At 44.1% G+C, this 13,257-nt stretch overlaps 1 protein-coding gene across 4 annotated transcripts in view; it reads left to right on the forward strand.

The window, feature by feature from the left end:
* The window catches only part of CPS1 (carbamoyl-phosphate synthase 1), a 156,752-nt gene that overhangs the window by 114,984 nt on the left and 28,511 nt on the right, over window positions 1-13,257 (forward strand). For all 4 annotated transcript variants that reach the window (XM_027887819.1, XM_027887822.1, XM_027887820.1 and 1 more), the window contains 3 exons: window positions 7,497-7,638; window positions 9,366-9,431; window positions 9,975-10,038. In XM_027887819.1, the coding sequence (XP_027743620.1) occupies window positions 7,497-7,638; window positions 9,366-9,431; window positions 9,975-10,038 (272 nt within the window). The remainder of the gene's footprint in view (window positions 1-7,496; window positions 7,639-9,365; window positions 9,432-9,974; window positions 10,039-13,257) is intronic.

Raw genomic sequence — 13,257 nt, forward strand, 5'->3', positions numbered from 1 at the left:
CGACTCAGAGGGGAGCAAAAGGCCTCACTGATATATGCAAGGAGTCTGTTTAGATGTGAGAAAGATTGTCTGGGATAACGTAAGCAGGGGGAAACTTTCTGTTTGATAAATGTGCATTCTCTGTGGTGTAGAGGCAAGGCCAGCCATTTGCAGAGACAGTAGGGACTGGGGAGGACACTCTGCCCCATTTAGTCTTGGTGCTGGTGAGACTGTAGCTTTGACACGTTGCAGCAATGTTTCCATTGACTGCCTCTGGGCCCGCTAGGATGGGGAAGGAGTTATTTCAGGTCATGTGATGGGGCTGCAAGAAATCAAATGGCCTGTGTTGGAATGGGAAAAGAAAACCATTTGGCGAGTGCTTGTGAGAATATCAGTATCACAGACATGTCAAAGATGTGCCTCTGCTGTTTCTCCTGTGACTTAGGTATTTTTCATTATAAGTGGAAACCTACATTGTTTGACCAGTTACCTTTATATCTAGATGGAATCTTAACTACAGCCTGCCCCACCACACACATGCACACACACAGATAAAACCATGTGCACGTACACACATGGAAGGAGCCAGCACCATCCTGTGCAGTCAGTCCATGAATCAGTGACGGTGGAGGGAGCAGCAGTAGTGCAATAGGATGTGCTGTTTTCAGGAAATTCTTTCCCTAGGCCTTACCAGTCCTGTGAGCGAAAACTGGGGGGAAGGGCCCTGCAGTGATCCCACAGCTGTTCATCACACTGACAGCTCATGAAGGAGATGGAAATTTGGACAGACCGTGTCTGAGACAGTGAGGAGGAAGATGAGATTTTAGGGCCAGAGTTTATGGACCGAGTCCAGAGTGAGTCAGATTTGAAACAGGGTCCAGTAGTATAATCATGCCCAGCACACAGCTGAAACTCAGTAACATCTGGGACATACTTGATTCAAGGTTCTGGTGGCCTGGGTGCAAGGGAAAGCCTCTCTTAGAATTTGCATCTTTGCAAATGTTCTTTGACCATTTGCAGTGAAGGTTTGTTTGCATGTGGCCATGGTTACTTTCGCCTGTTCCTGATTTTGTGGTCTCTGAGAACTATGGCTGTATGCAAGGAGAATGTACAACAAACACCATAAAAATAGAGGTAAAAAAATAGGCAGCTGCGGTGAAATCATCACTTAGGCCTAAGTGGGGATAAAAGTCTGGTTGACTATCAAATGTCAGCATTGATAAAAGGCTGTGAAGTAAAATTCAAGTAAGAAAGAGGAGCATGATAAACCCCTGTTTTGAGGAGCTAAGCCCAGAGATGGTGAGCTTGCCCAAAATCTCAAAGACAGTCTGGCAGTGCAGTGAGTTGCACTCTGTCGCCTTAAAGCTCAACTCTTCAAAATAACCTTAATAAAAACAGCAGATCATCCTTTTGGTGGATACTGAAGTAGCCAGCCTACTAACAATGAGAAGTGATGGCACCAGTCATGTTTTGATAATTTTATATTTGGAGCTTTGTTTTTGAGGAGACTGTGTCCTTGCTCTGTGGGTGTTGAGTGGAAACACCTCCTGGCCTGTGGCTTGCTTGAGAGGGGTAAATGCAGTCCTGAGTATTGCTCTGGTTGTTCTTGAAGAGACACAGGTTAATAGAGGGGAAAGCAGACAAAAGTGGAAAGGTGAAGACCCACTTCAGCCCGGCATTAGTATCTGACTGCTCTGCTCAGCGGCCCCCGGGAGAAGGCATTTATTGCAAATTCCTTTTTGGATCTCACGTCCTCGGGTCCGTGTGTGCTTGGAAAGCTGCTTGCTGGAAGCATGACTCGGATTTCAGAACGTGACTGTGGTGGAGTGGCCACAGAAACACAGGTGCTGCACCAGCGGGTGAGCTGGGAAGCCATGCAGGGAGAGAAGCTCAGACAGGCCTTCAATAGGCTGTGCTCTTCCACAGAGGTTGCTGCATTCCTGCTCTTCTCAGCAGTGTTTGTGCTGACCTGTGTGCTTTTGGGACAGGTCAGAGCTGTCAGGCAGGTCTTGTGTGGGCATCAAGCAGAGCAGGTCCAGTGATGCCAAATGAGGCTGTGCTGTATGAGGAGCTGTCACTGACATATTTGTACTGCTTGTTTCTAGCTAACTGGAAAGATTACTTTTGTCTTCTTGGTGAACTGTGGGGCAGGGAAGACTAGAAACATGTTAGGAATGCAGTACATGAGGAGAATGTAATACAAGCACTGTTGGTTGTGCTTTGTATGGATCTGACTCAAAATACTTTCTTTCAGAGCCATTGGTAATAATTTCACAGTGGTATTTTCCTTCAAAGCATCTGTAAATTTGTGAAAACACGGTATGCATATTTTCCTTGATACAGAGGATATACAAGCAGTGCCAAAAAAAGCCACTGGGGAATCTCTGTAACCAGTATGTACAATACCAGAAGCAGGGAAGTCTGTACTGTGGCCTCCCAGCAAAGACCTAAAAGCTCTCTTTTACCAGGGGTAGAAAATGGGCTTTGAATAAGCACCTGTGACCCATTCCTTGACTATGTTTTGGTGTGAGCTGTTGCTTCAGTGCATCACTTAATCCTCTGAGTGAGTCATTCAGGTCTTAGGGCACAGTGTGAGGTTCATGTTACTTAAATCAAGATGTCCAGAATGGGATTTATTAGCCAGGGGAGCAGAATGTTAAAGGTTCAGATGCTGGAGTGGCAATTGTTCAGTGAGTGAGATTTGTTGGTTTACTGCTCCTGCTTCCCTGAAAGCTCCTTTGACAGCTCTTTATCAGTCATCTCATGACTTTCTCAGGAGGGGAAAACCGAGATCAATCTGTCTCCTTGAGAAGAGAAGCAGGGAGACAATTTTTACACTAATCTCATTGTTTTAATTGTAGCATGTTCAAAATTGTGTAAAATATCAGGAGTAATCAAGGAAGCACTAGGAACCTTGCAGCAGAGCAGGACAGTAAGTAAAGGAAAAATAATACATCTCTGTACATAATTCTGACTGAAATCTAGCAGGCTTTTGAAACCCTCCAGGCCTATGACTACTGAGAAACGAAGAGCTTTCTCAGCGCTGGACATAAGGCATTTTGCTTCCAGTACTTCTTGCTTTTGGCCCACTTTACTTACCAGAGTAAAACTGGGTTTAAATTTTAATCTGGGTTTAAATCCCTACAGACTGCAGAGTAGCTGAGTTCAAGAGAGGTGGACTAAGCTGGAACTTGCTCATCTTTGCAGCTTCTCTGTGCATATCCAAGCCTCCTGTGTAGCTGTTGAGATGAAGCAGAGGTGACCTACAAGGTGAACGTGTGGGTTTACAGGGCAGTTGTTCACTGCCACAGTAACTGTGTCCCAAATGCCCCCAGCTCAGGCTTTGGTCTCTGCTCACAAAGTATTCCTGGTCCTTTTGATCAAGACCCATTCACATCAGCCTGAGTAGTATGTGGATGGGCATAAACTTGGCAACAGACAGAAAATGAAGCAGAACCTGATTTGAGAGACAAAAAGTGTTTCTTCCCATATCAAGCAGGGACTTTCTGCTGGCAGGAAGTTTATTTATTTATTCAGTATTACTCCTGAACTGGTGGATCAGATGAAAGCTGGTCAAGTGGAAGAGAGGGCTGTGCAGAAGAGAACAGGCTCTCCTGATAATTGCAATGCTGCCAGCATTCCTCCAGTCAGTTAATAGATTTCCCCAGGTCCTCTGTGCCAGGTGAAAATTTCCTAATTAAGGGGAATTTATTCCACTTCCTTTTATTGTTTATCGTTGAAGAAGTGACTGGATGGAGTTCCAAAGATGACAGGGTAGAATTTTAAACTAAAAGCAACAAATCAACACTGGAAGCTGAAATGGAGTCACAAGCGAGGTTGGGGAAAGGCTTGTATTGTTTATAAACTGCAAAATGTGCAAGGGACTTCAGCTTTCTGAGGAAGTGAACAGCCAGAATGATTATGGCAGTGTGCTAAAACCTAATCATCTGGTTTTGAGGCTCTGAAACTCCTGACTTTCATTTTGAAAGGCAAATGTTAGGAAAAAGAAGCATTATAGACATCTGAAATCATGGCCACTTAATCTTCCCTTGTTTCAGATCGCTCCTAAATCAGTGAGGGAGTTTAATCTTTGGAAGACTTTTTGCTCTGAGTTGGGAAGGTAAATGTTGTCCCAAGGGCAGGTGGGAAGCAGTGACATAGGACTGGTTCATGTGTTGGGGAATAGCCAGAAATGACAATTGTTGTCTTCTCTTTTTAGCTCTGGATTTCTGGTGACCTTGAAGGGTTATATGCACTCAAACATTCGAAGACATCAGCCTGATTTTGCCTCTTGCTGGCTTTAGTGTCTCCAGCAAGTCTCAAGGTCTTTCCTTGAGCAAAGGCAGTGGGAATGTTGGATCTTAAAAATGGACACTCCTGAACCTCTGCTTGCTTGCTATCTGCAAGATGAGCATCACACTACCATACTGTTTGCATGTTTCTTTATGTTATTTCCATGAAAGCTGAGATATAAATGCTAAAAGTTACCTTTATTAGTAAGTAGAAATTATTCTGTTATGGACAAGTATGTCCAATACGTGCAGAGAGGCAGCGTGTTTTCCATACCAGTGTTAAAGATTCGCAATTCTCTGATCCAATTCCCTTTGAAAATGATGGAGTGATTCTGCTGGCTCCTATCATGTGCTGGGAGTAGCAGAGGGGAAAAAAAATGCATGGAAATAAATGCACAGCTCCATTTCCCTCTTTGGGACTCGGCTTTTCTTTTGCATGCTGGTTTGTCCTGTACAAAAACACCTACCTGTCTGCATGGATTAGTAAGTGTCCTAACCTAATTAAAGATGCTAGCCCAAGGCAAATGAATCATGTCGTGAAATAATCACTGCTTTTTTTCGCCATCCTGCTCGAGGTGTGGGGGGGGTGACATTGAATGATATTGCTATATTGAGATACAAAAAATGGAGTGGAAACAAGCTGCAAATGAAGGCAATTTTCTGTGTCTGTCAGTAATCAAATGACAGGCAGCTATGTGTGTTCCTGAGGCAGAAGGGAGGGAGGGCAGGGGAGTAAACACCACTGAAACAGGCTCATTTTCTTAGGGTCATCAGGTCTGCTCACTTCTACTTAGGGAATGCTGAGTCTAGGAGAGAAATCTGATGTGGTTGTGTCCTTCATAGCCAGTGATGGCTAGCGTCAGTTTTGCCAGAGAATTGGTGGATTTTGCTTTGTTTGCTCCTGTAAAGACCCATCCATGCATTCATTTCTGGTGTTCATGGTTTATGTAAAAAGTCCTGCCTCTGAGATCAGAAAGCAGAAAGGGCTGAGGAGAGGCAGAGGAATTTGTGGTGGTAGTGTCAGTGCATGGGAACCACAGTCTTTAATGTACTGCAGGGCCACAAAGTGGGTCTTACTTTGGGATATCCAAAACCTGGGAAGCTCAACCTGTTGGTTTAGGAAGGACTGTACATAGAATCATTTGGGTTGGAAGGTACCTTAAAGATCATCTAGTTCCAACCCCCTGCTGTGGCAGGGACACTTTCCATTAGACCAGGATGCTCATAGCCCTGTCCAACCCAGCCCTGAACACTTCCCCAACTTTCCTTCTGACTCTAACAAAGAGGAGGATTTGCTGGAGTAAGAAGGGTGATATGGTTAAGGGTTCTGGAGAAGATCCGGGGTGTAGTTGTACTCCTGCCTGGAGTTGTCTGAGGGCAGCACAAGCTGGTTGTGGTGCCAGGCTGGGACACAGTGTGGAGGATGGGAGTTACAGTGAGCATTTTGGGAGACAGTGTGGAGGGTAGAAGTTATGGGGACTGTTTCCTTCTTGCAAATCCTCACTGTCTTTCTGCTGTGCTACTGCTGACAGGTGGACTGCTCTGTTCTCATATTAAAGGGCTAGGAGAGGTAGCATTGGGGAATTCCTAGAGCAAACCCCACCTACCCAGGGATTTGAGTCCCAAAGTTTCTGGTCCCCAGTTCTGCTCTCAGAATAGCTGTTTTGGCACTTGTGTGATTCTCACCTGTTTAACACTAGCCTGACTTCACGCAGAGCAGCAGAGCTTCTCTGTGCCTAAGCCAGAGTGGAAAGTACAATTCAATGACACTCTTTCATGCTTCAGCTTCCTGACACATTCCAATAAAGCTGTCTTACCCCTCTTATGCCACTCAAATAAAATAATACTGTCTATTTAAAAATACTGTCAAGCAAAGGACATAATTCAAAGCTCTGATTTAGGAAAATTGCTTGTTTGTTAGTAATTTCCTTTTTCCTGATTCAGAGCTTGCTTGTTCATAAAATATTGATTTATTGGGCAGGCAAGGATGCTCTTGGCAATGAAGATGAAAAGCAGACCGTGCTGATAAAAATACATAGGCTTTTTTATGTTTTTGCAAAAGCTAAGCTTGGAAAAGGTAGCTTAGAAATGAGGGCAGGCAGAAACTATAGGGGCTGTTGGTGGAGTCAAAACAAAGTGGAACAAAGAGTAGGAGAGAAAAGAGTGGAGAGAATAAAGAGGGAATGGAGAAGATGAAAAAAATCAAGAGCAGAATGGATGGGGAGCTGTTGATCTGCAGGGGTGGCAGGGGGAAAGCAATGTGTTTGAAATTAACAGTAAAAACTAAGACTCATGAAAAGCAAAACCAGGAAAACAAGGTATGGAAGTATTGAGAGACGCTGGTTGCAAATATGAAATCATAAAAGGTGTCCCTACTTTACCCACTCTATCCTCCCTCTCCGTTTTCCTCATGTAAGCAGCAAAAATGATAGGGAAAAAAGATATATTGAGACTGTCAGAAGGAAAAACTCACCTTGTGTGTGAGCCTCTGAAGGTCATTTCTGCTCTGGATCTCTGAAATCAGAAGCTTTTTCCAAAGACCAGCTGTTTCTGAAGTAAGGCAGAGCATTCTCAACAACAGAAAGACTTGTTTGGGACCAATTGTAGTGTTTTGAGACCAGTTGTCTCCCAGCTTAGCAGGGTTGGGTCACAGTTATGCCTCTGAATGGCTTGTCCCAGAGCTTCAGGGTTGTTATGCCTTTGTGTGGAGTGGGCGGCTGCAAAGAGAGGCAGGACACACGTTAGGATTGAGCCAGCCCAGTGTGGTGAGGCCTATATTTTAAAATATAGACTGGGAGGAAGAATGTAAGGAAGATATTAAATTGAAGTTTGAGCATGTAGTTGTAGGGATAATGAATCCAAGAAAGGAATCACTACAGGTCCTCTGTGGAGGCTGGCACGGTAAATGACCATATGATTGTTGTGCATATGGTGAACTTGTACTAGCCTGATGTAGAGTGCTGCCTGGGGGATGATGGACATCATCATGAGTCACTCATTCCTGTCTCAAAAATGCAGGAAAAGAAAGACTTTACCTCACAGGTGTTTGTGGTGGGTGCCCAGTGCAAAAAAAGGTCTTTTATGTATGAGTCTTCTCCCTTTTCTTGCCTTCATGTGCATGGTCCTGTAGCAACTCTATGCGGTGTAGAGGACACAAGCACTGAAGTATCTTACAGGTATCCCTGTAAAGCCTCATGCAGAGTTGTTTTTCTTATTTAATCTCAGTGAAACAGTTCCAGAAGAGACACTGAGAAGAGCCAAACAGATGGGGTTCTCCGACAAACAAATCGGGAAGTGTCTGAGGTTGACTGAAGCCCAGTGCCGTCAGCTCAGACTGAGGAAGAATGTAGTGCCTTGGGTGAAACAGGTACGTGTGTGGTCCTGGGGGGACTTCCAAGAGTGCGAGGAGCAGGAGACCTCCGCGTCTTTAGAAACCCCTGGCACTGCTAACACCCACAGGAGTTTTGATGTTGACGTGAGAGGATAACACACTTCACCCATGTGGCTGCTCTGCAGGCATCGGTGTAAGGCCATGAACATTCCCGAAGAGACTCAGAATATTCTTGTTTCTACTTTGCATGTCTGAGGGGGAAACACAGCTATGGGGCTTCAGGGAAAGGCTGAGAATGTTGGCCCACCATGGTGTGACCGTGAAAAGCATACTATGTCTTCTCTTTTGGTAGTAACTTTTTATAGGCTGTAATTGAAGTCTGCTACTCTTACGGGTTCATTTTTTATTCATTGTGATAGCATGAGCCTAATGAGCTGATCTGGTATTCGTTGCAGTGTCACTCAGTGTTCTGCTGCTGCATTTAAGGGTATGTTGGTATTAAACTGCCACCAGCTGGTTTTCTGTCCTTAACGGGGGAAAAAAACCAACCCAAGCTACTGAAAGTTTCTGAAAGAACTTGTCTGCATCCTCAGGCCCAATTCCAGATCTCCTTCTGTTCCCCAGCTGCTGTTTTTCTTCTGTGGCTCACCTGGCCACAGAAACGTGCCTGGCCTTGCACTGAGTTCTCTCAGCTGCATATGGCACTGCAGTGCTGGATTGATTTGTGTGCCAGGGTACCCTTAATAAGGTCATTCTGCTTGTGCCTGCATGTGTGCCTTCAGAGCATATGTTTCTTGTTGTTCCATGAAGTACGTCACAGTATTAGCTACGGTAATGAGCACCAGACACTTAACAAGTTGCTAATGACATAAGGTCACGTTCTCCATTATTCTCAAGAACTTGGACAGCCACTGAGGATTCCTGAAGCTGCTTGAAGGTTGGACAGGTTTTTAAATGGTGTAGTGTGTAAAATTCGTGTCCAGACTGCTTTAGTATTGTTCCCCGTTGAGTATTCTGTGTAGAAACTTTTCAGTTGTTCATTCAGGGAACTTCAGCACTTGCTGGTGTCCTGGATGGACTAGTCACGATGTATAACATGCAATGAGTAGTTGACACAAATAGTTTGGGAACAGCCTAGGAGGAAATTGTTCTGGGTTCCCTGGCAACTAACCATGTTAGAAATCGTTGAAAATTGCATATAAGGGGTGGTTGAAAATCACTCTTGCTTTGTGTGCCATTTAATTATCCAAGCATAAGTTATACTGCAACATAAATATGTAGTAACCGTGCTGCTACTCAGCACCATCTCGAAGTGATACTGTGTGCATGTCTATATTCAGTGTGGGAGTCAGATGGAATCAAGAGAGGGGTGCGAAGATTCCAGATGGCCCTGCTAAAGGGGGCAAGAGACCTGAAGAAATGGAGATCTGTGTAACTAAAGCTGCCAAACAAAGGAGAGAACGAGGGCCTTGGCGAGTAGGGAAAGTTCCTGGGCTGTGTAGGTGTTTCACTGAAGAGGTGCAGAGCTGAAACTATAGCTTAGAAAGAGATAGTAGCGTGTTGACTGAACTGTAGGGTCTAGGGGGAAGGTCGTTTATATGCTGCACAGAACAGTTCAGATCACCTTCTTATGAGAGGAAAACAATAGGACAGAAATAGGAGCAGAAAAGTGAAAGAGGGAAAAGAAAAAACCCCAAACACCTGCACGTAGGAAGGATCAGGCACTGGCCAAGTCACAATCCCTTGTCTTCTTCCCTGTACAGATTGACACACTGGCAGCAGAATACCCAGCAGTGACTAATTACCTCTACATCACATACAATGGGCAGGTAGGCACCTTGAGAAACAAGTCTCACTGCTGTCTGGTTTGATCTCTCTATGCCACGTTATTTCTGGAGATCTTGCAAATGTCTCAGTCTGTGTACCAATTACTTTGGATGGTGTTACATATAATCCCCTTACAGAAGGCCAGGAAATTCCTCTTGCTCCAATCCCGTTCGGCTGTATTTGGCGTTAATGCCCCTGTGTTGTTAAGATCCTGTCACGTATCACCTGTACGTGCAGGGAATGCTCAACTCTTGTTTCACTAATCTCATCCCAGCATTCATTTTTGGTGTGAATGTTCACAGCTCCTTACGGCTGCTCCAGTAGCCAAATCAGAGGTGCTGTGTCTGCTTTGGTTTGGGTGCAGCACCACTAATTCCAGGAGAGTTGCACTTGATTTACACTGCAGTAAATGAGATCAGGCTTGAGCCCTAAAGGATCAGGCTGTTTGATGTGAGCTGAGCACCAGAAACTGTTTATTCTGAAAAGCACAGAGTTAAGGTGCTGTGGAGCACATATCCTAATGCCTTTTTGCTCTCCCTTCTCAGGAACATGATGTAAAATTTGATGACTGTGAAGTGATGGTGTTGGGCTGTGGACCGTATCACATAGGTAAATCTTTCTTACAACTCCTCTGTTCTCCTTGAACCCTCGAGCCTTCTTCAGACATTCTTGTGGTTCATTTGTTCCTCTTCTCGTATGGTGACAAAACCCTCCAGAGTAACAGTGCTCAGGACATCAATTCCTAACACAAAGTTTGCCTTTTATACTTGCTTGGGGACTTCATTTCACACCCTGGAAAAAAAAACAGGAAAATTTAATTATTACTTTTCACATAATACTTAGTTCTAATTTCTACAAAGCTTTGCGGAATTTTTTAGTCTTATTTTTTTCACATGTTAAGGTCTAAGGACCTGATACCTTGTATCAGGACGAGTTTGTTGCTCCCACACCCATCTTACGTGTTTACTGCCCTCTCATGATGGTGTTACACGCTATGCATTCTACAGCTGCAAGTAGAGGTGTCTCTGAAAATATTTGGATCTTTTCAGCTGCTTTTGTATAAGCAATTCTCTGTATGCTGTTTTTTTCAGCCCACTCAGATCATTATACAGCATAAGAGTTTCTTCATGGCTGTGAGTACTGAGTAGACAGACTGCTGGCTTCTATATATGATGACTTTCACTTTTTCTATTAATGGATCCCTCCAAATAGCTTGCAATTATTGACAAGGAAAAAATTGCTTGTTATTCAGAAATATTTCTGCTCTGCATCTTGCAAGAAGTGGTGATGGGTTTTGAAAGCTGAAATTGGAAACTCCATCCATTTGTTGTGCTTGGATGGAGAGGTCACGTGCTGCATTCCTGTTGCTGTTTGTAGGACATGTCTTCTTGAACTCAGTTTCCAGCATGAATGTTGAGAGGAGTGAAATCAGAAGGAATACTTTATGATTATGCTTATTTTTTGTGAATGCTTCCTTCAGTCAGTGTGCTGTGTGGCGTGGTTATAAAAGCCATGGAAAAGATGTCAGTGTTCTTTCATAATTAAATTGAATGTATGTGAATCCAATGACCACCTCATTGTTTAGATTAGCCATGCAGATCTGGTCTTGGTCTCACCTGCTCTGTAGCTTTGATTAGATCAACACCCTCACTGAAAGAAGTTGCAATTAAATAGAGGCTGCTAAAGGAAGCCATTACTTGTACCTCTAAAAGACTTTTTCCTAGGTGCAATAGCCAAGTTGATTTTTTTTTTTTCTCTCTCTGGTTATCCTTTTAAGGCAAGTAAGCAGAGTGCTCTTCCTCTGTGCTCTCAGAATTGTAATCAGAATTCAGTGGGATCAACTTACTGCTCCCTGCCAGGTCAGAAAGGGCTAAATGATTTGGATGGAAGTTTAACATGTGACATTATTTCTATTTCCTTTGTGAAAATTGAGTTTTAGATTAAAAAAAACCCAACGTTACATATCTTCTTGAAAATATCCTGACATATATTGCAGGAAAATCTTGAATATGTTTACACTTTTGCAAAATAAAAATATTTAGGGGAAGTGTGAAGCCATTTCAACTCATGCTATGTTCTGTGTTTAAAAAGAAAATTGTCCAAACTGAAGTGTATTGTTTTGAATTTTCTTGTTAACTGATATGCCAGATAGAAACATAATGTGAATCAGTGCTATTACACACTCTTGAACTTCAGTCTTTCACCCTTCCTTCACACGTGAAGCCTCTCGCTCCCAGAGAGCCTGAGCTGCAATAAGTGACCTGTGATCCATGAGGTGTTGTTCAAGAGCAATCCTTGCTCTTCACCTGCTGCCAGGAAGGGATCAACTGCCCTGAGAGGGGATTTGTTTGTGTGAGTCAGCCCTGAGAGCAGTATAAATATATTCCATTACCTGCCTGGATCAGTAGAGTACTCTGTCAATTTTAAGGTGTGCACTTGGGTTTTAATGTGATTGAAACCTGAGAGTGAGTTCAAAACCATGCCTGTTTTGATGTAGCCATTATCTTCTGAGGAGCAGTGTCTGTTTATGTTACAACAATCATTACTAGTAATACTATTTATTTCCTGTCTTCCCTTTTCCCATGTTTGGACATGACCATTACTGGATGTGCTTGGAATACACGTAGAGGTGTTCAGCTGTTTTCCCAGGTTGTATCTGAAGCAGTCAGATGGGGGCTGCAGATGACCACTGTGCTCCAAAGTTGAGGTTTCCTATGCATATAAAAGCACCTGAGTAATGGAAGGGGAATACAAAAAGTGTACAAACATCTAGTGTCCCTTCTGGGAAACATCCAGTTTCAGGTTTTATTTTCTCTCTTTTCTGTGGGGCTTTAGCTGAGGCTTAGACATGTTTTGAGGTTCTTGTTTGACAGAAGTATGGAAACAACTTGTGTGCCTGTCAGTGAGTGACCTGTGCCAGTCATCTCTTTTATGACTAGGTGGTGGAGGCAGCAATTAAACACAGCCTGAATTTCCAATGTATGTTGTGACACAATTATATATATAAAAATAATATCAGTGGTTAATGATCATGTAATGCCTATGAATGCAGCATGATGAGGCCAAAGTTTTCTTGAAGACTGTAAACATAACCATTTAATGCTGTTCTTTAATATACATTGTTCTCTGTTTATGTTACCCCTCTTAGATGTTTGAACATAGAAATTTATAGGGTAGCAGCTGTTCACACAAGCCTTGATGAAGTTCAACAAGGCCAAGTGCCGGGTTCTGCACTTTGGCCACAACAACCCCCTGCAACGCTACAGGCTGGGACAGAGTGGCTGGAGAGCAGCCAGGCAGAAAGGGACCTGGGGGTGCTGATCGACAGGAGGCTGAACATGAGCCAGAGTGTGCCCAGGGGGCCAAGAAGGCCAATGGCATCCTGGCCTGGATCAGGAACAGTGTGGCCAGCAGGAGCAGGGCAGTGATCCTTCCCCTGTACTCAGCACTGGTGAGGCCACACCTTGAGTATTGTGTTCAGCTCTGGGCCCCTCAGTTCAGGAAGGACATTGAGGTGCTGGAGCGGGTCCAGAGAAGAGCAACGAGGCTGGTGAAGGGACTGGAGCACAAGCCCTATGAGGAGAGGCTGAGGGAGCTGGGGTTGTTTAGTCTGGAGAAGAGGAGGCTCAGGGGTGACCTCATCACTCTCTGCAACTCCCTGGGAGGAGGTTGTAGCCAGGTGGGGGTTGGTCTCTTCTCCCAGATAATCAGCAAAAGGACAAGAAGGCAGGGGCTTAAGCTGTGCCAGGGGAGGTTTAGGTTGGATATTAGAAGGAAGTTCTTTACAGAGAGAGAGATCAGGCATTGGAATGGCCTGCCCAGAGAGGT

The sequence above is a fragment of the Empidonax traillii genome, unplaced genomic scaffold, assembly GCF_003031625.1.
Source record: "Empidonax traillii isolate 1590-97213 ecotype Southwest subspecies unplaced genomic scaffold, ASM303162v1 scaffold223:size1722714, whole genome shotgun sequence".
Classification (NCBI taxonomy): domain Eukaryota; kingdom Metazoa; phylum Chordata; class Aves; order Passeriformes; family Tyrannidae; genus Empidonax; species Empidonax traillii.